The sequence below is a fragment of the Fundulus heteroclitus genome, chromosome 20 (assembly GCF_011125445.2).
Source record: "Fundulus heteroclitus isolate FHET01 chromosome 20, MU-UCD_Fhet_4.1, whole genome shotgun sequence".
Lineage (NCBI taxonomy): Eukaryota > Metazoa > Chordata > Actinopteri > Cyprinodontiformes > Fundulidae > Fundulus > Fundulus heteroclitus.
The window spans coordinates 28,432,369-28,458,049 of record NC_046380.1 but is presented as its reverse complement, the minus strand read 5'-3'; the positions used below and the strand labels follow the sequence as shown (position 1 = coordinate 28,458,049).

At 39.6% G+C, this 25,681-nt stretch overlaps 2 protein-coding genes across 2 annotated transcripts; one reads left to right on the top strand and one right to left on the bottom strand.

Moving 5' to 3' along the window:
* Positions 1-499: 499 nt before the first annotated feature.
* Positions 500-6,653, bottom strand: LOC105934772 (zinc finger protein 436). Its single transcript, XM_012874911.3, has 2 exons — positions 6,356-6,653; positions 500-4,103 (listed from the first exon to the last, which is right to left on the bottom strand). The coding sequence occupies exons 1-2, from the start codon at positions 6,534-6,536 to the stop codon at positions 3,139-3,141; spliced, it is 1,146 nt and encodes a 381-aa protein (XP_012730365.1). The 5' UTR covers positions 6,537-6,653; the 3' UTR covers positions 500-3,138.
* A 1,144-nt stretch (positions 6,654-7,797) lies between these two features.
* ccdc3b (coiled-coil domain containing 3b) lies at positions 7,798-23,196 on the top strand. Its single transcript, XM_012874868.3, has 3 exons — positions 7,798-8,637; positions 11,800-11,974; positions 21,270-23,196. Exons 1-3 carry the CDS (start codon positions 8,258-8,260, stop codon positions 21,576-21,578), a joined length of 864 nt encoding a protein of 287 aa, XP_012730322.1. The 5' UTR covers positions 7,798-8,257; the 3' UTR covers positions 21,579-23,196.
* Positions 23,197-25,681: the final 2,485 nt, after the last annotated feature.

The following is a 25,681-nucleotide window of genomic DNA, read 5'->3' as shown; positions in this document are numbered from 1 at the left end:
TCCCCAACAGACTACGCAACAATCCTAAATAAATAGCAATAACCACAATAGATTCAATTTGATCTAGGGTTATGCGTCTGTTAGAATGGCAGGCAAAGCCCAGAACCTAATTCAAAACTGGAATATATGGGGAAACTAGAAAAGCCATGTTCACAGACATCATTTATCAAATCTGACACAGAGCTTGAGCAATTCTGCAATGCAGGAGAAAACTACTTTTGCACCGCACTGTATATGCACACCACCGTTGCATTTATATAAAAAAAAAATGTTTTTCCAATTCAAAATATCCCCTGCAAACTCTATTAGGTCTACTTCAAATGGCAATTTTTTTTAAAAAATATATTTCCATATCTCTCTTTTTGATACAAGCTGGAAGCCTCTTAACTTACTCTGTGGCACTAATTATTTTGTATCATCACAAGATTCCCACCGCTTCGGTCGGTTGCGCTGATTTGAGGTTTAACAGAATACAAGAAATGCACAGCAGCTGCTGAGGTATTGCTTTATGTTATCACTTTATTTCAAAGTACCATTTAATTGGCAAGGGTAAAACACTGTACAGGGTATGTGCTGGGGAGCTAGGATCTCCCTAGGAAGACTGCATGTGAGAAGTTACTGGCCAGTGGTGAAAGATAAACCACCAACTATTCATTTATTACACACAAGGGCAGATAAACTACCAACAAGGCTCTGCTGCACCTTGATGGTATCAACCTCCATTCGTATTCAAGTCTGGGTTGATTTGTTTTAGCAAAATCCTGCCGTACCAATCAGTTTTGTTTTTCATTTCGCCATCACACTGATTTTTAGAACCACATATCACTCTCTCTGACACAACCTCTTGATGTAAATGCAGCCTTTGTCCTGAAGAGAAAGGCTACCGTAAGCTACTTTCAGGTGTTGTGCTTAAGCAATGACCCAGAAATGTAAAGAGGAAGTACTTCAAGTACAAATGTTTTGTTCCATGACAATCCAATCATCGTTTTGGAAAAGAAAAAAGTAAATACCAACCAAAAACCTCACGCACTGAAACACTGTGGAAACACTGGTGCACAGAAGCCTTCACCCGCTTAGATCTTTTAGAAAAATCGGTTCTAATACTGTAAGGTTCAACTGGAGTTCATTTGTATATCTGCAAGCAACAATACCAAAAGAGCATGTTATAAAAAAAAAAAACACACAATCCGGGAAAGAAAAATGGTGAGTTACATTCAACAGAATAATACATGTTTTATTGGTGCTGTCTCACATTAGATTAGTCTCTGATTATGTGAGATGGCCATAATTTGCTCCGCAAGAATGCAACAGCCCTATCAGGTAAGAGGGACACTATAAATAAAAGTGAAACGAAAGCAGGGTGTACTAAAAAGAAAGATCAACAGACGTGAAATTCATTCAGACAGAAAGGCAAAACTTGAACCTAGAGTCAGCCTTTATTAATACGACATTTAGTAACTAGCGAACCCAGGCTGTGGGAGACTGTAAATGTCTCCTGTACACAGAGAAACAGGCTATTAGCTTGCTATTCTGTGGCAAGCTATTTAACATTTAATAGCCAAAGAAGATCTTTAAAGGAACGATACCTGACTTAATTTTTGTCTGGTCAAGAAAAAAGCTTTTTTTATGCAATGTGTGAGTTAAAAGACGTAATTTCATGATTAAAAAAATTACTAATTTATTGCACGATTGAGCTAGTCCAGGCTTTTCATAGTAATAATAAGCAACCAACTGGGGACAACTTTTCTCTGCCAATGGCACAACGAGGAGCGGAGCCATTGCTAAGCAGCAGCTCCTCCAGTGCATGCATGACAGGGTATGCAAACAGGACAGCATGGCAGGTCTTTTCCCAAAGGAAATTAGTATTTACCCGAGATGTAGACATTTACAGCAAAGAAGATACAAAAAAAAATCCCTTGACGAAGCCTTATTTCCTCTGGAGAATTGTGCACAAGCTTGAGGGGTGTGTTTACTCTCATGCATGTCGAGGGTTTCTCAATGTGGTGGGTGGGGGGGGGGGTCAGTAGAGGGGGCAGGGCTTACAGTTCAAACTAAACTGTTCACGTTGCTCACAATTCGCACTTGTGCAGGATCAGGTATAGTCCATTCAAAGCTTACTATCCATACATTGATTGCTCCAAGAAGAAATATACATATAAGGTATCCAGAATGATCCACCATGATCATTTCAGCAATTACAAATCCCATTCTTCCTATAAATGTGTCATTCTCCAATATTGGGTTTGTAGTTGCATCTACCTATCAAACATAGATATCTTTAGATATCTGTAATTCAATAGGGAATTTGGTTATTTTTTTTTTTTTTTTTATTGAATACAGAAGTGGCTTGCCATACCCACGGGCAGGTCAAACTGGGCAGATTTTTATGAGAATGCCCCAAAGTAGCTGCTGTTGTAAAAGCATGTCCCCGTCCAGTCTGTTTGGTCCACTTTCAAAGGTGCAGTTGGAACATGAGCCAAAACGGATTAAGGTGTGAAGCTTTTCAGAATTCCCAACCCAATTTACCTGAGTCCCCTACTATTCGGGTGTAAAAGCACTTACTAACTCCGCTTAATGTCCTTCACGTCATTAGGTACCATGACGACTGAGTCAGATTACTGTGGCTTTAGGTTCAACGTAGCTTTCTGACTTGTTGATACTGCTTAATAGTACACCCCTGAAATAAGACTTCTTCCCCATAACTGAAAAAAAATTGCAAGAATTATGCTTACTCTGAATCTTAAGATCTAACCAGGAACGAAAACAAAGCAAATATTTAGTCTGATACCCACACATGGGTTTCAAGTGACCGCCTGATAATAAACTGAATGTGATGATCAATTCTGGCAAGTCTTGACACATCCCTGTTTCAAGGCTAGAGTGGAAGACTTCATGCTACTTATAAGACTATAAAAAAAACGCTAGATAATTCGGAAAAGTCTAGCTAATAACTCAAATTGTGTCTAGTTCAGTACATAATGATAAATACAAAAGGCTGTAAATAACATACTAAACTGGCTAATACAAACTATATAAAGGGACTGAGAAGTTACAGGTTTGGTTAAAAAGTGTTTACTGAAGCGGTGGGAGGAAAAGCCTCGTCAGTGACAGCAGCCGTAGCTTGTTTTTTTTTTTTTTTCAAAGGTTTCCCACAACAACGACTCCCAAACCGGGTCCCTTCTGTTCCTGCCCTGAGAAATAGGTCCCTTCGCGGCTGTGCGTCTGAAGGTGCCTTTTGATTTTGTCAGAGCGGCTGAAGCACTTGCCGCACACGGGGCAGCTGTACGGCTTCTCTCCGGTGTGGATCCTCATGTGGACCTTCAGATGAGCCATCTGTGTGAAGCCCTTCCCACAAATCTGGCAGCGGAAGGGTTTTTCTCCCGTGTGGCTCCGCTGGTGCTCCTGAAGCCTGCCGGCGGAGCTGCAGCATTTCCCGCATACTCCACAGCGGTACGGTTTTTCTCGCGTGTGCACCTGCACGTGGACGTGCAAGTGTCCGACGTGGCTGAATGCCTCTCCGCAGACTTTACAGCAGAACGACGACATGTGGCCCTGCAGGGGAGATTTTTGATGGGGGCAGTCCATAGCATTGGGTCCTTGGCTCCTCATGAGAGGGGCTTGTCCTCTGTTAGCTCCGTTCACAGCTCCCTTAGCGCCACCCATCTGTCCACCGTTTTCAGCGCCAATGACGTCAATGTTGTTCTCATTCGAGCAGTTTGGGTTGACTGGTGCCAGAGGCTGCGCACCACCGCTAGAGGAAATAGCGACCATGTGACCCCCTCCGCTCTCGCCCTTCACGTGCCTCGATGGGTTACAAGACGCGGGATCCCTCTCCCTGTTCTCCACGCCCTGATTCTGAGGAAGACTGGATGTGTGAGGACCATCCTGAGGGTACTCATTGGGTACACGTGGAGGGGTGAACATATTTTCTGTGCTGCTGTGGGAGCCGTGTGCTCGAAGCTGATCGTCTCCCTGGTTGGCCCGCATGTCTCTTTTGTCTTTGAGCTGAATGGGAAAACGCTCCTGATGTCCCATACTTGGACTCCACTCTTGACGCGGATGCTTACCGTCCTCTTCCTCCAACAGCGCCATGGACGGGCGATCTGTAAGGACAGTGGCAGGAATGGATGAAAAAAATTTTAAAAAATCATGCAATAAGGCAATATTACTTAGAGGTCCGACGCAAAGGAAGTTAATTAAGAAAACTAAAGGTACTGGAGGGACGCCACAGTCCAAATAAATAAATACCCCCACAGCAATATGAAAGACCACTGTCAGTTACCAGCCTGGGTGGCCCAACCAGTTATTAGTTGTCTCTTACAAAGACGTGACGGAAAGCTTGCCACAAAATATTTTGACTGCTGCATTTCAATTTTGTATTTACAAAAAAATATCTGAAATCTATAAAAAGATTATCTGTACTGCATTTAAGCAGGTTTAAAAGAAGGAGGGGGGGAGGGGGGTCACCAACATTATTACACAAGCCAATCTGATAAAACTGGCCAATTTATTTTATTTTTATTTCTTTTACGTCTAATTTGAATGTTTTTATTCCCCTCTCTTTTAGTTTACCAATTAAATGTAACAAACATTGAACATAAAAAATATATATCCAGCGGCATTCTCAATACATCTACTAGTTTTGAATCTAATCGAAAATGGATTACAAGATCATCTCAGCTTTTGTACTTAACTTCAGTAAGATTTTTTCGTTTTTTATTCAAAACGAATTGAATCAAAGAGGGGATTTGTGTTTACAGAACAAATCAACAGTGGGATGACAAGTTATTTTAATTTATTATATTGTATCCAGTACCTACTACGTATCACCTGACTTGCAGTATATATCCATATATATATATATATATATATATATATATATATATATATATATATATATATATATATATATATATATATATATATATATATATATATATATATATATATACTTAATTCACTCAAACAAGTTCTACATTTTATCAAAAATTAGAAATTATTTGAAGCTTAATGTCAGCATTTATTGGGGGGGAAAAAGAGTGAAAGCTGAGTCTCTTTTTGTTTCAAGGCTAAATATTCATTTTCACAGTTTTTAATGGTGAAAAACATTAAACAAACATGAATGCTTGACTAAACAATATGACTATTACAAGTCATTTAGCTCTCAGCAGAATGTTCAGAATCACATGGTAAACAATGACTGGTTATATCAATAAAAAACATTTTAAACTACAGTTTTTTTTCTCTTTATAGTTTGTGTCATGATGTCTCATGTGCTTCGGTATAAATTGAGGATCCCTTTTCTTCACTTTTAATCAACATACACAGTCTCAATGTTCTCTCAGATGGAATAGCTTGGTTTATTTGCAAACAGACCTGTTTTATTATTATTAGAGAGAGACGGGAAACTACTCTATAACGCATAGGGATGCACAATATTAGTCAATCATGCATAGTCAATATTATTGTAGAATATTGCCATAATGTGCAATGAATCCACATTTTATTCACTTCTGTTATACCAATCTTTTTTTTTTTCCAGTGCCCCCAAATATTCCCCAGCATCCTGAGCACTACCATCTCCTGGACTCTTGTTGGCATGCAAATCAGGAATGCCTAACATTGGTAATATGTTGTCAACAAATTATTGTGTTTATCACAGTTCTTTCCTATTTTAATGCTGCTTACGCTGACAGCGAGACGACATATTTTCAAAACATTTTGCAGACTGAATAGATTATAAAATATTGAGAATCCTATTTTAAAAAGGTAGACAAAGCGAGTTTATGTGACTCCTTTAAGGGCTACATTTGAGTACCTGCATATTTGTTGCAATGTAAACAGAAAACTGGCGGTAAATAGGAGCTAAATATGCATCTAAAGTGAAACTGAGACCCCCCCCCCCCTCCCTGAGAAATAAGGAGCCTTAGTTTAACAACACCTTGGCAGGTACCTCCCAGCGGTGTCTGGATGGAGCGCACAAGAACATACTCATCAATCAGCTGCCGTGTGTCCCCCTGGCCAGCCGGTGCAGAACCAGAGAGGCTAAAATGTTAAGATGCGAAGGAAGAACTTGCAGAGTGGAACCAGACTCGGTCCGGTCTGAACTGAGCGTCTGCTAGCTGTCTGGCTAACGAACAAAGGTCGCTAACATGCTAGCTGCTCCTCAGCAGCAGCTAATGACAACTGTTCGGTTTCCTTCACATTTCTGCACAAACACTCCGTAGCGAGTTGTTTATACGCTTCACGTTTGTCCCCCAAACACAAATCCCCCTCCCCAGATCTGAAGCCTCTCTTTCTTCACCGGGACCTGGCGCTAACATGGCACCAACAGTTAGCACTTTATACAGCTAACCTGGCCATATTTCTATCCCGGCGTCTCGGAGCCTCCGTCTCAGATGGTCGTTCTCCCTCTCCCGGATCGCGATCTCCTCCTGGTACTCCAATATCGTGTCCTCCACCGACTTGTAAATCTCCTGTGCGGCGAGCATGAGACGCTCAGTCAGAAAGACGTTCAAAAACTGCAGCTTGGTCATTTTTCCCGGATTGCGCGGAGGTGCTACGGTCGTCCGAAACGGACCAAAAGGATGCTTTTTTTCCCAGTCAGGTGACGTTGAATCCGTTTCTTCTTCTCTTTCCTCCGTCTTCTTCCCCAAAAAGAGTTGGTGTATGTCAGGCCGATTTGTCATATAATAGAGAGACTCCTCAGAGGTAGGTTTTAATAATTGAAAAGGTGTTGGTTGAAATAGAGGGTTAACTCAGATCCAGAGAACAATTACCACTCAATTCCAGATTATTAATTGCATTGTTAATAACAAAAACTTTTAGGGTTTTTTTTTTGTAAAAAGGTATATATATATATATATATATATATATATATATATATATATATATATATATATATATATATATATATATATATATATATATTATAAATGAGATACTATTGGGGATTTTAATCAGTTAATAAATCCGTACAAACTCATTTATGGATTTATGGAAACTTTACGTTTTTTCATCAATCCAGCCAGTAAATCAATCAATCAATCAGTTAGTCAGTCTTTATTTATGAGGCACTTTTCATACACAGTAAGGTAAAAAATAAACAGAACAACAACAGAACAAACAAAAACAACAGAGCTGAATTAATAAAGAAAGCAATATTACTGTAAGATTATTTAATTCAGACAGCATGTACACAAGTTGCTATGGATATTTATGATTATGAATAATTTAATATATCATCACCATCCTAAAATTGACTATTTTGCCAAAAAATTATCTTTTTGCCTAAATCAACTTAGTAACTTGTTGCCGTAATATTTTGTGTGTTTTCTGAAAAACCTGGGGGTAAAAAATGATGCAGGCCATTATATCAGGAAGGTGACAATATGAAAGTTTATGACCGGTAATCGGAGCAATAAAAGAAAACAGACAAGAAGGCCTTATCGAACTTAGCAATATCATACATTTATAAATCAAACTAAATTATAATGAAACTACAGATTTAGATATAATATGGTTGCGTTTAGAATACACTACTCTCACATAAAAACAAAAGGTCACATCATCTTACTATATGACTTATATTTACATCAAGCTCATAATATTGAAGCTTTTAGTAATGATTTTTATATGTCACTGTACTGACATACTAAATATGTCCAAATATGGTAAATACGCAGATCGGTTGACAAGTGTGATCTTCATATGAATATCTTTTTTAATAAATAAATAAACAGCTGAACGAAAAGAACCCAAAGAGACGAGTTTCTTCAAGATGGCCATCAGAGGGCGCCAGTGACATTCCATCAGTTTTTATTACTAAATCTTTAAACTTTTCCGAGGAATTGTTGGAATTGATTAGTAATAACACATGTCAAAATCTTAGGAATAAATATCTTTTTTTATTATTACACGGCGAGTTAGAGAAATTTGACCTAAACGTGTTGACTGCAACTTTTTTTCCCTTGCTGCTTCTCGTCTTGCCTCAGAGGTAAGAGGCAGTTTTTTTGCAGAGGATGCTGGCGTGGTGAGGCGTCAGCTCTGGTCGGACAGGAGGCAACAGAGTTACGCTGCAGCGATCTTTGGGACTTTTTTATCCTGCAGGGGAGGGGGGAAAAAAACTTCCTCCAACAGACCGACTAGGAGAATATCCATCTACATCACCTGGAAGCACATGTAAAATAATTTTCCTCCCCATTACCGTATCCATCCCGAGCACCGTGCGCCTTTGGTGCGCCCCGCGGAGCGACAGATGAGTCCTCTCCGTCGCATCATGTGGATTACTCTGGGGCTTGTTTTGGCAGCTGGCATCACTGACGGGAGCTGGGGATGCCAGTTGCCCCACGACTGGAGACCGCAGACGGAAGCGTGCCGCGCTGAGCTGGCGGAGATCATCGTGTTTGCCAAAGTGCTGGCTCTGCACAAAGAGTCCTACAGCGTGTACAACTACCTGCCGTGGCAGCACGACACCGACCTGCTCTTCTCCGCAGAGATCGAGCTGCTGTGCGACCAGTCCTGGGGCAGCATGCTGGAGGTGCCCGCAGGCTCCAGGTTCAACGTCAGCGGCCTGGGATACTTACCGTGCTTCACCTACAGCGTCACCGAAAACAACAACTACTACTTCTTTCTGAGGTGAACGGTCTCTACACTCTTTATTTATACTGCGTAGTTTATTTATGGGCCCTGTTGAGTCATTAATAAAACAACACCACGCATGCATCTGGGTTAAGGTTTTATTGCGCCCACGGGAGTAATATACATAACCATAACAACAAAAAGCTCACATTGCAGTTAGAGAAACTTGCTGATTTCCCCTTTGCGTTGTATTGCATATAAAGCAGACTGCATTATGTTATGTTTGGAGCGCTGTGCAGAGTTTAAAGCTTGCCTTACGGTGCTAATGTGACATGCATGACCTAGTTGCATCTTCTCACAGATATGGCTTGAGCTCTGTTGCTTAGGAAAAAAAAAGGGGGGGGGGGAGCCTGCCATTAATTTAGCCACTCCTGAAAACAATTATTTTTATGCAAGCATAAGAAACTAGAAAAATAAGACCCTTAACACATGTTTGATAACTATCATTGAGTTTGGAGGTACTTTGACACTGAGACTGTTGAATGGCTTTGCTGCATGTAGAAAGCCACAACCTATTATTGGGGTTTGTCATTACAACGCCCTGTGGCCATGTTAAAAGCACAAACTTGAGTGTATTCTATTAGTGTTTTATGTGATCGATACACAAAGGAGTACATACATTTGCAACGATTTATCAAAGAAAAAGTTTTTAAAAGCTGTGTTGTGTGAATCATCAAGACCCCTTTGTTCTGATACCCCTAGATAAAATGTAGTGCAACCAAATTCACCTCTGATGCCATATGAGTTCATGCTTAGCATTTAATCATTAAAAGAATGAATAACTACATTTGTTCTTAGAAGTTCTTAGAGGAGAACATTTATTGGAGAACATTGATAAACAAACAGCAAACTAAAGACCAAAGCACACAGCAGGGAGAAAGCTGTGGAGTTCAAAGCATATTTAGGTTCTAAAATTGCTTCCCAAATTTGGAGCATCCCATGGTGCATTCGTCAAGGCATCATCTTAAAATGGAAAGATGATGGTACAGCTGCAAATCTACCAAGACAAGGCTATCAACCTAAACCTGAAGGCCTGGGCAAAAAGAGCATCAATCAAGGATGCAGCCTTGATGTCCATGAGCAGTGGACCTTTGTCAATTAGCTGTGCACTTAAAAAATATGTTGTTTATGGAAGAATGGAAAGCAAGAATTAATGTTAGAAGAAATCACTAAGATGCCCTGTCCCATTGGCAGTTTGCCACAAGCCATGGAGGCGACACCACAAACATATATGAAAAAAAGGTGCTCTGTCCCTATGAGGCCACATATGAACTTTCTGGCCTAAATAAAACCTGCCAGAGTGAAGAAAAGTGAACCCTGCACATCATCCTGAACACACCATAACAACATGGTACAGATGCCAGTCACTCATCATACTGCGGGGCTTGCTCTTCAGCACGGAAAAGCAAGCTAGTCAGAGTCAATGGAAAGATGGATGCAGCTAATCAGATCAGATGTGTTCATGTGTCAGAGCGGCCCAGATCAAGTCCAAACCTAAATCCAATTGGGAATCAGTGGCAAAACCTTGAAAATTGAATTCAACAAAGCACTTGATCCAATCTGACTATTTTCCTTTATTTTCCATCAAAGCATTGACAGTTTTACTGTCTAGATGTGCAAAGGTGGTAGATGCGTACTCAATAGGACTCAATGCCATAACTGGAGCGAAAGGTGGTTCCACAAGGTATTCATTCAAGGGGATGCACATAAATGCCACACTTGTAGGATTTTTGTTGCAATTATTAACGTAACAGTTATGCGCTACTTTGTCTTAGTCTATAACGCAAGGTCTCAATAAAATGCAGTAAAATTTCTTGTTTTAATGCGACAAAATATGAAAAGTTGAAAAATATAGTGGTGCATGCAGTTCATAAGTAGATATGCAGTTGTTCAGGAATGAGATTCATCATATCAAGTGATCGGTTACTTTCAGGTTTTTAGGACAGACTACTTTAAACAGACTTCATTTGAGGTGTAGATATAAGGGTTTTTTTTGTTGTAGAGAATTTGTTGGGGAAATCTGACCTCTGAATAACCTTCAACTCAAATAAGAACTAGTTTTGAAGAAATTTCATGCAGCTTCAAATGCTGCATTTGCCTGTCCAGAGGGTGTGGCTTCACCATAAACCCACAACAGATACATCTAAGGTCTTAAAGCATTGTTGTTGATGCTGCTTAGCAACAGTAACTTACAGAAGACCCGCTATCAAGTCTCCAAGCGACATTTTTTACTCTCCTCCAAAACAAAAATAGCTACTCCCATCAATCATCAGAACATGCTGCCTGGACGGGATGAATCAGAGCCTAACGCTGAACAAAGTCCTTGAAGGATCTCCCTCAGGACCCATAAATACAGACTGAATGTGCTGCTAAAGGCATGCGTTTGCTGGAAAACCTTTTTTTCACTCTTTCTGCATTTTCACTTTCTCTGTCAACGAAATCTTGTGCATTAATACTAATAAATGATTATGTGCTGCCAGCAATTCTAACAGATTTTCTTTTATTTCAATTTGTCCCTGGCAGTCTAGGGTTTGTATAAGCAAACCTGGATCTGCAAGTCCATGCACTTTTTAGTTCCCGTGATTACATCTAACCCTTGACATCATCTGCTGAAGTTAAACATGAGCGCTCCCCTGCCATTTGAACATACCAACAGCACAGCCTCTGACAGGGACAGCCAGGCTGAAGACGCTCCCTGAGGGCCATGAAATGAAATCCAGATGAATACCACGACTTCCTGAAGATATGAAACACTCTTCATAAATCCCTTTTCGCCTTGTAATTTACTGGTGTGAGTCATCGACACGATTCTCAGGGTTTTAATAATGATCAAAGTCTGCCAACAAGTCACGTAGTTGTGTTTATTTTCCCACCATTCTTAAATACTAACAGACAGGTACATCTGGCAAACAAATTAGCAGTTTGCTTGTGTGAGCGTTCATAATAATTAACAGTTCACAAATATAGAGTGTGAGTAAAATGCTATAAATAGAATGATTTCCAACCGTTTAAACAGACTCTTGATGACAGTTAAATGTTAAAAAAAGAAAATCTGCCTATGCATTTTCATCTGGCTTTATAGTCAGGTATGCATGCATTTTTGGTTTGTTTTGATTTGATTTACTAATTGAGAGTATTTGTGCCCTTTATGCCATGTAGGATGGATGAAAACTACAACATCATTCCACATGGAGTTAATTTCCAGGACCCCATATTCCCCGACACTCCAGAGAACCACCGCATGTTTGCCAGCCTGTTCCAGTTTTCCAACTGCACACCTGGAACTCAAGTCCACAGTTTCACCCCGGAGTGGGAGGCTCAAGAGGACAGCCGGGTACGTAGACATCAAAGATGGTGACATAGGTCTGTGACTCACACCCAAGCGGCATTTAATGTACAGTAGGTCGCAAAAACAAAGATATTAGGCTTGACTTGGACTTGCACTGTAAAGTCTGGAGATTCAACTGGGACTCAAGGTTTGGGACACGTGGGTCTTACGGTGCATTCTTTATCTGAGGTAAGAAAAAAAAGGAAAGTTGGACTAGAAGTGCAGATCAGTACATATGGGTTTTGTTTAATGAACGGCAGCTTTCAACTTCCTCTGTTTTTATTTAAAGCTACCATTGTGCAGAACAATAAGGTAAGTAAGCCACTGACCGCAGGTTCTCACCTTACATAGTATGTTTTTTTAGATTAACGAAGGACGTTCACAGATTTTGGGTTTTTAATACAAACCTGTTCATGTTAGCTGTAGCATTATAATTTATGACCAAATGGATGTCTATCAAACCTGAACCATAAAACAAAGGACTGTAAATCTTGTTTATGATAGTAACTTACCTCTAACATACTCTTGCTGTGAAAAGTGTGACTCACCCTGATGTAAAAGCGTAAGCCGGCCCCTGATGAATTTTAAGAAATGCCACCAAAGTGTAACCTTGCCTGCAAGCTAAATCCTTGAGGTAGTTGTGCGTTCACAAACACGAGAATCAATCTTACCCGCTCCTGTCTCAACCGTTTGTGATCGAACAAAAAACAGTTTGAGCCAATCACGTTGAAGTATTGTGGTTTAAGGCGGTACATACGGCTGGAACGAAAGCAAGAGCTGCCAAGCCCACAGCCGAAACAACATAAACATGGCAGCATGTTGACATATTGAAACATGGATAGTGGCCTGGGCGACACTGGTGGCTTCTTCATGGGTCAGTCTTTTAAAGTGGAGGATTTCTCACCCTCCTCGTCACCAAACATTTGTTGTGCCCGGCGGGCCTGAGCATTATCACTTTGAGCCGATGGCTCAAGGCGCTGACTCAGCCATGCCCGAAGCTGGTGCTGCAGAGGTGATGGAGGACAGAATGGGGGCAGTTTATTAGTGGTTAGCAGCATCATGGCTAACATGGGCTAACATTCAAAGCAGTAACAAATGCTATATACTATTGATCAATGCTCCCAATGCTCACGATTCCAACTTCTAAGTCTGATTCAACACAGGGGCAACAGGGCGTGTGTCTGACAGAGATGCTTTTATATCCAGACTTGGGGCTTTAATGACAAAAGCACAAACAGGTACGCAAAGGGCTCCTTTCTTTGCGACCATGTATACGGTGACATACTATAAACTGCACACCAGGAAGAAGTCTTCATATCGAACTGTGAAACCAATCTTGATACACTGAGCTGCTCCAAGCAGGCAGTCAAGAGGACACGCAATTTCACAGCCCCTCTCTGTGCTTCACTGACAGGTGTGCGGTGGGTGCCTGCTGGAGAGGAAACGGCTCTAGGCGCTCAACTAGTTCATCAAACATGCTACTATCCATTCCCCCTTTTTGTCCCACTGGCTGAAAGTGTGGCAAATGTAGGAATTTGTCACAAGAAATGTAGGCAATTGATACGCTCTAGTATGATGGGTAAAACATCAGAGCGTCTCATAGTATGCGAACAGTACACCTGATTATGTGGGAACATTAACAGTGCAGCACCAAGATGGTTTTGAAACAAATATTGTAGAACTAAACAAGTTAACATGGAAATGTAATAAATTGCACAGTAATGTTAAAGTAGCACCCTTATACAGTTTATCTTCAAAACAAGTGTTCATTTTGTGCTGAGTCACACTTTAAGCTAGCATTTTTACAAAGAAACATCTAGCTCTTCAAAATAAATAAACTTCAAGTTGGATTCATTCAGAGGTTTGAGAATAACTAGGCCAATAGGGCAGGGCAATAGGGGATAAAAATAAAACTTTGGGAGTTGACTTGAATTCAAAGTGCAACTAAATACAAGCTGTGAAACATGCTTGTAAAACAAGATGGCAGGCCCTGCCATTGTAAACGATGAAAATGTTACAAAGTGTTTGCTGCTAATGGTTTTACACAATGAGTTAACACTTGTGAGCTCATTGTTAATTAAAGTGCCCCGTATTAACTTTCCTCTTTACAATATTTTGGTAGATATATGTACTTTCCTAAACATATATTCAGCATTACATGCTATTCTCTTCATGGAAGCCCAATGAGTGAATTGGCAAAATAAAATCCTTATCTTCCAAAAATTTAAAAATCGTTCAGCCGTAACTGGCAATAACCTTTTTCTACTAGTTATTTTTGGAATATATATATATATATATATATATATATATATATATATATATATATATATATAATAATTATGATTATTTTAAGTTAGGTGTAAAGGGTTTGTTGCCATTTCTGATGGTACGTCTGTTTGTTGGGTTTTCTTACAATATCTATTATATGTATGCATATGTATATTTTTACTGGTTAGGAGTTTATTTGTTGTGGTTGGGTTTTGTCTATCATGTGTAAAGGTCTTAACGTGCTAAGTAAATATGGTTTAATCCATTTACAATAATACACAGCACTTAATCACAATTTTGTAACATGTCGAATTACATTTTCTGAAGAAGGTGATGCAGATGTTACATTTCCATGTGTTATATTCGGTTTAAGGGTAATTTTTCAAATTCATAACCTACATCTTCGTTTTTGGTAGACTAGACGGCATGAATAAAATGTGTGAATCTTAATATCAGTAAATGAAGACTCAGGACTTGGATTTAGACTCGACTTGGATTTGCCCGTCAAGGACTTGAGACTGGAATTGGATTTGCCTGTTTAGACTTAAGACTTTAATAAGACTTGCCCTCCTAAGACTTACCTTTTGACTTGACTCCGAAATACTTTTCTTGACATTGATTTGCCACTCGAAAATTAACTTGGACTAACCCTTCAAAGACCAGTCCTTGGTATTTAACCTGGACTTGCCACTGAAAGATTGTAGACTTGACTTGGAATTGGAAAAACAACATCAGAGCCAACTATCTAAATTTGATTTTGAAAACAGTCATACTATTCTTTGAAGAACGTCTTTTTCAGGCACTTGGTCAAATGGCCCATTTTGGTTCAGCTGTAACTGTTTCACAATGGTTTTACAGTCAAACGACCTAGAAGTTGGACTCATTGCAGAACACACAAAAAGGATTAGGTATTACATCCCTTTGTTTTCAAAGAAATGTTGGAAAAAAAGTTGGCAGGTTCAATGGTCTTAATGCATGAGAAACCAGAAGCACATTTCCTGAGGTTTGGCAATACAAAGAACTTGCAATGTCTGAAGGAAAAAGTTCAAAAGTCAATAACCGAATTGTTAAAGAAGTTAAAGCCTGGGAAAAAGCATACAATGCAGAATCAGATGTGCTGTTCCACATAATATTGTAACTAAAGAACTTTAAGAGTTCCACAAAACCATGCACCTAATAAAAGCATGGCCCTAATAATGATGCACAGTCAATTTTAAGAGATTTTTGGGAGATGCCTTCCATCTTTGTCTCAGCAGGCAGATGTTAATGAACAAAGTTCCTTTGTACCCAAGCTTTACTAGTAATCCCATGTTAAATATTTAGAAAATTGTATACAGTGTTTTGAATCAGGGCATTTTTTTTACTTATCTTGCTCTATTTATCAAATATGATTTAGTCCCGCCTTGTTCCCTCTGTTTACAATTAGTTTCTTGCTATTTATAATAAATAAAATAAAAACATCTGCCATGTATTTGTATTTTCATTAACTCTTGGATCAAGCTTCTGATTATAAATACAAAACTACATTTTGGATTATCTCATTGTGTTGATATGCAATCAACTTAAAAAATGAACACAAGCTTTGTTTCACTTTGTTTTTGCATTTGCACCAAGCAACCTACGACAGCTGACCTCACCTCTCAGTAAACCGAATCCCACCATGCAAATATTAGAATCCGGCTTAAACCACAGAAAAAGATGAAAAAGAAACATGGAGTCGCCTGAGCATTTAACAACCAGAATAGCAGAATCATCAAAATGTCAGCCCACAACTGAGACTAGCTGAATACTTGGGTGTACACTTACCTAAGTGATGTTTCTGTCACCAAACTACATTGTTAGAACAACATTCAATGTTCGCTTATCTCAACTCAAAGTCTCCACCCTGAGTGCTGCTGCCTTATAGCAAGAAGGTCCTGGGTTCAAATCCCAGTCTCTCTGCATGGAGTTTTTATGTTCTCCCTCTTCATGTGTGGGTTCTCTATGGCTTCCTCCCACAGATTAAGTTTGTGTGTACATGGTTGTTTGTCTCTATGCTGCCCTGGAATGGACTGGCAACCTGTCCGGTGTACACTGCCTCTTGCCCAATGACTGCTGCAGATAGGCACCTGTGACACTGCACGAATAAGCAGGAATAGATCATTTTGAACATAGAATTCAGGATGTAAAAGACTCGACTGCTTCTTAAGGCCTGATACATTATATGAGTAAGCCTTTCCCTAATATTATATGAAGCAATGGTTTTCAAATGTTTTATAAAAAAGTATCACCTCATTAAACACTTTTTAAAGACAACTGTACTGCTAAGACATTCTATTCTAACTTAATTTAGCCTTATTTGTGTTATTTTGTTTAACAAGGAAAGAAAAAAAAGACACATTTCAGTCCCCTTGCACTGTATATTTAATGCAATATCTTTAGAGTTTTAAACTGGAAAAATATACAAGGAAAGCCCTCCAATATGGCCGCTGTGCATTTAAAACCCAGTCATACCTGTGATAGTAACCTGATTAATTGCATTGGTAGTTGGTATCTCAATAAATCTTCACATATTTATAAACATGGCCCTCAATTGTATGAAACCATACACTACACTGACATACATTGCTATGAACTTGTATTGCCAATTGTAATTATCTGGGTAAAACAACTGGAACTTAAAATAAGATCAGGGTCAAGTTGGCTTTGATGAAAGTGTTAAAGTTTTGATTTAAGAGCTCAATGATCAAACATTATTTGCCACTAGCTAGCTGATTGTCATCCATTTACTGTGACCTGGTTGTGTTTTTGCTGGGTGGCTATTGAAATATGCCCCACAGCACTTCTTAGCTGATTTGGATTTGTTTGTAGCAAAGAACCATTTTACTTTTGGGCTACTTGGGCTAAATAACAGTAAATAATAGGTATTTATTATCATAAATGAGTAAAAAATAATCTTGATGAATGTCCCTGTAGCGTTCATTGGACCTCGGAATATCATCAAAGATCTACATCTTGAAGGGAAAGGGGATTGGTGAGTGAGGACGGACAAATTTGGTGTGCTTGGTGAGGGAGGTAATGCAGGACAGCCGTTAGCTAGGCAAGCTCAATGGCTGACTTACAACCACACCATTGTATTTTCTTTCCACTCAGATAACAGAACGGATAATTTACTGCTGCAAGTACACAGGCAACATGCACATCAACACATATGTTACTGCTCTCTTTATTATTTGTGACAGTGTCCATAACAAAAAGTCTGAATCCAACTAGGCTTGCGGTCGGCAGCTAACGTGCTTCTGTCCAGATGATAAAATGTGTTTGCTGTTAAACTTATACCCCGATGCTGTGTTGTATTTCTTAAGGCCTGCATATACTCTGGAAAAACAAGCCCAGTGACTTGCTGTGGCGTTCCTTGAATAAGGGAGAAGCCAAATGGACTCGCTCACTCACCTTGTCAATTTTTTTAAAAAGCTGTTCATCAAATTTCCTGGGGCACATAAGCGCACAGATGGCATTAAGAAAACAATCGGTGCCTACAAAATAAAGGTCCTTTCACTTGCGTGCACCTATAACAAAGTAACAGGATTTACTCACCAATGACTACCTTTGAGCGGTAAAAGGTTGTCAAGGGGCCACTGAAATGTGTTTCAGTGTATGTTTCTGATGTATATCTGATGGCGATAAATTGCTTGACTAATTACTAGGTATCAACAGTTCAGTTAGGGTTAAAAAAATAACATTTGTCAGTAAGTGCTAAGGAAACGTTTTACACTGTAGCTACGGACCAAATTAAATGCATGTAGAAGTGTTACTTTTGAATAGTTTCCAGTGTACCACTCTTAACCTTGATTCTACTCCATTCAAAATACAAAGGCTTCCTTAAGAAGGCAAGTTTTAACATATGTTGTAAAATAAGCTAAGAAAGTCAGTAAGAATTACATTAAATGTCCCTGAAATCTCCCAGAAACATGATTACTAACACCTGGATGTAAGTGCTACCTTTCCCAACTAAGTTCATTAATTCTGACAGCCATACTCGGGTCCTGGTCCGCCCCAAAGACAATGCACGCTCATGCGAAAGTCATTTATAGGTGCAAAAATAACTTGCGTTGAATGTAACACTTTCTGCTTTTCATATTCTCCAACTGTTCGGTGTCTAAATATGATTCTTTCCATTTTAAAGTTTCATACTTTCATGGAAAATCCTCTGCGACCAAAGCAAGAGCACATGGAAAGAGTCCACGGCTAATATTACAACAAGTAATGTACTAACCAATGATGTGGGTCGGCAGCACATTTTTTACATTTCCTCAAAACCCTCAGTGGTTGTTATCTGATGGCAGAGAATTTACATCGGTTGTCCCGCTAGCCCATGTGGAAGCATTAGAGCCTGCTGAGGAAATCCACGCTCTGGCACACACAAACACAGACACAGGCATATGGAGGTGATTTTTTATTTTTTTTTCTGCAAGAAAAGGTCCAGGTCTTTGCATCGCCTGTTTCAGGTTCACAAGCTTGTTGGGTTTCAGCTCACTCCAGTATCTCTGAAAAGCAGACCATTTTATGTAATCGTTTCTCTTACTTCTGCTTATTGTTAGTCACTTTGTTTAGCTGCATTGCTGTGTTGTCATCCACCCATCCCATCATCTCTGCCCGCTTGTCCTTGCAGGGTTGCGGTGGGGTTGGACAGGTCGCTGCCAGTCCATCACAGGGAAACACAGAGACACGCAGGACAAACAACCAAGCACACACACTCATTTCTAAGGGCAATTTTACTGAGACCAATTAACCTAAAAGTTGTGTTTTTATGGAGCTAAAACTGTGGGAAGAAGCCAGAGTACCTGGAGAGAGCCCACGCATGCACTGTGGGAACATTGAAACTCCATGCAGAAAGACCTCAGGCCAGGCCAGGGTTTGAACCTAGGACCCCTCTAGTTGCAAGACAATAATGAAACCAGCATTGTGCATTCTGCTGTGCTGTCAATGAAGTGTTTGTTAACCTTTTATGGCTATGATTTCTTCTCATCCTTGTTCTTGCAGTATTCACCACTCTTGGTGTTTTCATGTTTCAAGTCAGCACTGTGTAGATTCACCTTTTTCCGCAATTACAGCTTCAAGTCACTTTGGATACATCTCTATAAGCTGCCCTGTCAGTCCCTCTGTGGTGTAGTTTGCTAGGTCCATGTCTTTTATTCAGGGGACCGGGGTTCGTATCTTGGTTGCGTCAGGAAGGGCATCCAGAGTAAAAACGTGCAATTCTGTGTGCAAGTTTTATTAACTTGCCGTGTCAACCCCTCGATAAGGGAGCAGCCGAAAGGACTCATTGACTCATCCTTGTTCCCGTTTTTTCACATCCAATCAAGTTTTAATTCCTGTCAATTTTTCATTGAAATCTGGATGTGCATTGCCTTTTGTTTTTGGTGCAAAATGAAGTTTATTTCTTGCACATCCTATTCCAAAAATATTTCAGAATTTGGCACCTCCTCACTATCCCCACACGTAACTTGACACAAGAGTCATGAGAAACATGACTGTCTTGACATTGTTCCCGTTCTGTGTTTTTTCTTTCTGTTCCCAAATCCCTTGTTTTAAGCAGCACGCATCCAAAACAAACCCTTTTTTTGGCTCCTTCTTATACAAACAATGGAATATCCTGGACGACTTGTGAACTGTTGACACAGGCTCTCTGCCCAAAGAGCCTGTCAGCAATGTTCCCGCATGTGACTTATACAAAGAAAAGTCCATATCCAAGCACCAGTTCAGCATCACATATGTAACGTATTTCCTCACACAGCCATACCTTTTATGAGTTTGTGGGCTCAAACCTATAACGAGTCATTTAGCGGTGCGTCCCATGTAACCATATAAGACATGGGGTCAACTTTCAGAAACCTTCTGTTTGTTTGATCTACATGTGAGTGTTATGATTTATTAACTTTTGCACCAAAGTCTGAACCCTAAAACTAACCACCTCTTTTTTTGTTTGCATCTATTCAGCAATAATTTGGTAACAACAATTTATTCCTAAAGGCAGTCCGAGGAAAAAAGTTGTTTCCAAATCTTTTGCCTGCCGTTGGTTTTGCTTCCAAAATTTTGTGCTGGAGTGAAAAGCCCATGTCACGTCAGCAACATCGCATCAAATCAACAACTGACACATGAGCGTATTGTTGGGGATGAAGTTCTGCCCTTTCCAAAAATGGACAACGTGCTCCACACAGATGCATGAAAAATGTTTGGAAGCCAGTGGCACATTTAAACATAAAAATTGCCACAGCAAAAGAATATTATTGCAGGTTTTGAAACTATCTTTTAGGTCAGAAGTACGTCATTAAATAAAACTTTGCCATAATTTACTCTCTAATCAAAGCTTCACCAAACGTAATCAAGCAATGATTGCACATTCTGCATTTTCCAGCCAGCAGGAACACATTATATGTCTGTTTGTGGCGTTAATGTGAGGCTTCGAAGCCTTAACTTTGAGAAATCAAAGTTATTCTGTTAAAACCCAATATACTGCAGGGAACATGATGCCTCGCCTAAAAGAAGATTTACATCACCTCTTGGGGGCTTCTGTATTAAATTAAAGAGGACAGCACACAAATGCACTTTTTTCAGATATTTACTCAGTATTTGTTTTTGAAAGTCATGTTGAATTTCCTTTCACTTTATTAATTAGGCACTTTGTGACATTCAATCACACAAAATCGCAGTGAAATACATACAAAAATGTGCGGTTGTTATGGGAATAAATGTGAAAAAGTTCAAAGGTTAGAAAAACATTTGCAACTTTTACTGAGTATGTTTTGGCTGTTAATAGTGTAATTATGTAACCTAACCCACGTGGCTACATGTTTTTCCAAATGTGGCTGGGACTTACCCCTGTGATAACAAACGAGGACAAATCATGGACACAAATTTGGGTATTGTACTTTTTCTATGCATGTCCCAGTGTGTTGTGTGAGTTTCTTTTTAAACTGTACATTGATTTCAGTTGTAAAGCTTGAATAATCTACTGTTTTTTTTGTTTTGTTTTTTTTGTATTCCCTACTAGTTGTTGTGCTCCACGGTTCAGAAAGCTCTGTTTGAAGAGGAAGAGAGGGTAAGGACTCTCTCTCAGAGAGTGCGTACTTTGGAGAAAGCCAATGGCCACCTGAAGGAAAAGGTGAAGACTTTGAAACGTCTTCTACGTCTGGCCCAACGAGAAACGACAAAGGAGCAACAAACTCTAAGCCTTAAACAACTCCATGAGTCAAAGATGCCCCAAACTCACCCTGACCAAGAGACCACCCAGGATCAAAAGAATCAAGAGCTCAAAAAGGTCCCTCCAAAGAAGCTAAAAGCCAAGGTGTCCCTTTTTTAAGCAATAACAGAAAGAGCTATTTCATGCTTCATGTCTTCAGTGTTAAACCACATGCTTTATCTTTTGATGACTTGTTTTCTCTTCTAGTGCTGGACACATCATGCATCGTATCAATATCACACCCTTGTCTATGCAGAACATGGTATATACTAATGTGTTAATTGTGAAAATATTCAGACAAATGGCTAGAATGACGCTGTCTCATAATTCAGTGCTTTGTGAAATTTTGTTGAGCAGGTTTTTCTTCAAAGCATTTCTGAGGAATTACACAAATCTACAGGTTACTAGGCAAAAACCAAGGGGAGCAAATGTCTTCTACTGATGCTAATCAGATCGTCAACATTTATAGGGCATGGTCTTTAACTCCCCATTACAGGGTTGTTACTATAGTACGGATTCTTTATAATAGTTTTATTGATCTCACAATGGAGAAATTCACCTTTCCATTGGGGAGCAGTGGGCTGCCACTGTGCGGCGCCCGGGAAGCAATCTGGGGTTAAGGGTCTTGTTCAGAGAGCCAGAGTGGCAGTCTGCGGGAGTTGAACTCAGAACCTCCAGGACCCAGGCACAATGCTGTAACCACAAGGCCACCACCTCCCACTTAACAGTTTAATCCTGTCCCGTAGTGACCCAATTTCATGCTTTTCAGTCTATCCAATAGCAACGCATCATTTTACTAGACCATTATGGTTACCTAATGCTTACTACCACTTTTCAGTATCTTACTCCCTCAGTTTGCTTCCTCAAGAAATTTGGTTTTTGCAGTTATTCCGTTAATGTATTGACAGAAAGCTTGTGTTATCAAATCAAATAAGTATTTATCAGTGTTAACACCAGTCAATTATTTTTTTAATTATTATTATCATTTGGTTCTGGAACCAACTTTGATTGAAACCAACATAGAAAATGTAACATATTGACACATTTGTACAACAAACTTGCGGTAGGTTTTCTCAACGGTTGTTCCGCAATGTTGCTAAAATCGTGTCTGTTCTTGTGAACTCTAAGCCGGGATGCATTGGTTACACCCCCAGTTGTTGAAATACAGATATTGGCATTGTTTTTTTGAGACACGACTACCTGTTGTTCTATCCTTGAGGTCACGTGTGACATAGTGCCATAAATATGTACTGTGCCTTTTCTTCATGAATTATTGATGAAAAATTATTTCAAATCCGTCCTTTTCTAAATTATTTTTTAAAGTTAAAGCTTGTCTCTACACAAAATATACAGATATAATTTTTTGTTTGTTTTATTTTGTTTTTAACATTGGAATTTCCCTACTTTGGCTTGCTGTTGCTAAAATCACAGCACACTATTTCTCTTAATTACTCTTTAAGTGATTTTTTTTTCTCCCAAAATTTTCTTTTGTGTTTGTAATTTGCGTCCAATTAAAGGATGTTTTCTGTATTTGGTGCAGAGCATCATTTATCTCCATCCAGTGAAGCTGGCATGGTACAGGATTTGTTTATTATGTGTCAGGGATGAAGGTTGCCTTTAAGAAGCATTCTGTGATTGCTTTTGTTATTGGTCTGCTTCCCTTAAACCATCAACTTCTTGCTTTTCCAGTTCTGTAAGGCGGCTTTTTAAAAAATAAATTATCTTTTTCAGAAACGTTTTCTTCTGCTTGTTGATATTGCGTGTGACGTGTTGAAATTTAAAACAGCATTTTGTCATAAACGCTGATGGTAAAATCCAAACAGTGACGTCCTGACAATTCCTCTCCAGCACCGCTTTTTCACTTCAGGGTGCCAGTTGTAATCCACTGAAATGTAAGTGAGAGTCTTGAGTGTGGAAGATTTATATTTTTACGATTACATCCTGTTGTCTATCAGAGTGCTCCAGATTTGGCCAGTCTGCAAGAAAAAAAAAAAAAGTTTCATGTTGCAATCTGATTCAGATGTGCTTCTTACGATTTGTTTCCTGATATTAGTGCGCCCAGGGGGCCAACATGATTTAATGTTTGAAAATCTGGAACACTAATATTTTAAGATAAATGTGTCTGGAAATGTGTCTGGCCAAGAAACACGATAACTAACCTCCTGATGGAGCTGCAAGGGTCGTTCAATTTTGGTGAAATTTTCCTACAGCAGTAGGAATGTTTCCATTTCCTCTGCGTTTTTTAAAGAAAGAAATGGTGCACACTTTAGACAGAGTATGTTTAGTGTGCTTTGCAGAAGAGTCCAAAAGGCGGCCCAATATCAAAGGCAGGTTTTAATCAGAAATAAAAACTAGGCCAGTGTTGGCCGATTGAGCTGAACTACAGCATTTTCAGAATGATGCAAATTATTTGGACAAATGAAATGTAGGTTTCCTGAAACACAATTTTTCAGGAAATCTAAATCAGATTTGCTTACAGGGCTCAGTTCTGTGGAACAGAGAGGGCGACATGCGGCGTTTACACAGGAAGAGAAGAAACGAGCAAAGAAATAAGAGACGTTTGTGATGCTTTCTTACGAGGTGGCTTTGCAGTGAAGCGAGTACACTTTGCAATCCTTTAATGCATCACCTAAACTCAGGAGTAAAGAATACAAGGATGTTTTGGGAGAACAGATCAGTACCCGTCGTCCTTTTTTTCTTATGCTCTTTGTCCTCCCCCATGAAACATTTGCATGGGACAACCTAGCCAGCGGCCAGGACCCCTTGGATCTGGGCCAAAGATGATATGTGCGCACGGCTTTCTCAACACAAACCGCCGCGCAGAACCAAGCTGCAAAACAGATGTCAAACAATGTGGCTGCTTAGAGGTGGTCCCTTTGAGGAGGCTATTTGAGCTGCCTTTCCGCTGACATGATTTGTTCATTTAGCCTTCTTTCATGTTGTCAGAGGCTTTTACCTCCTCTAGCTGTTCTGGTTTTACTTCTTTCTTTAAGTTATCCGGCAGTATCGGATCAGTTAAGATATCCTTCACGTTTAGACTGACAGTCAGTAACATATGGTCCTTTGCGCCATCTGCCCTTGTTTCACATAAAAATACCACGAGATGTATCCAACTCAAAGGTTATAAGCTGATATCACAGCTTGCTCGGAATGTGCACAATTGGCTTTTGACCTTTGTATAGCATGTGTGGAAGAAAACCAGCATTTCACATCCCTTTAAACACAACATGCCCAACTTGAAACATGGTGGGGGCAGCATCATGCTGTGGGAATGCGTTCCTTAAGTAGGGAGAGGGAAGCTGGTCAGAGTATATGTGAAAATGAATTAAGATAAAACAGGGAAATTCTTTCAGGAAACCTGTTGGAAGCTGCAGAACTCTTCAAAATGTGGTGAACGCTAAATATACAGCCAAAAGCTGAAATAGTGTGCTTTAAATCAAAGCATAATTAAGTATTAGAATGGCCTAGTCAAAGTCCAGAAATAAATAAAACTGACAGTCTGCAGCAATGTTTGAAACCAGGTGTTCACAGACTCCATCTATGCAGACTGAGCTTGAGCTATTATGCATTACAATGGGCAAAGAATTCAGTCTCTAGATGTCCAAATCTGACAAAGACATACCACGAGTCCAGTTTGAACTGCAGTAAAAGTTGGTTTGATAAATCTATGCTGCACTTTTCAGATTTTTATTAGTAGAATTATTTTGAAACCAGGTTTTATTTATATCTTTATGAAACAACTTTGTTCTGGTCAATCGCTTTAAATCGAAACAAACATGCCATGACGTTTGTTATAAAGTAACAAAATAAGGGAAAGTTCAAGTAGTATAAATACTTTCACAAGGGACAGCAAACTCCAGTTGGCATCGCTTTAGATCCCAGTGAAAATGGGCCCTCAACAATGTTTACAGGCAAACCGAGGTGATTGTTCACTGTTGCCTGTCACCTTCTTGCAGCTAGAACCACTAAAGTGTGGTTAAGTTCAGACGTTGTGGCTGTTTCACTTCAAACCTGCAATGTTCTGCTCTCAGGCTCAACTCTAAACAGCAAGCTCAATCTGGTTGCTCCAGACAGAGAGGAAAATGCAGCGCAGGCTTCTTGGCGAGCCGCAAAAATAGTGAGCATAGCTCCAGATAAAATCACTCGGTCCATTAACAGCACATTGAAAGTTCATATTTTTCAATAATTAAGCTTGCAGAGAGTGTTGTTTTTCCTATTTACCT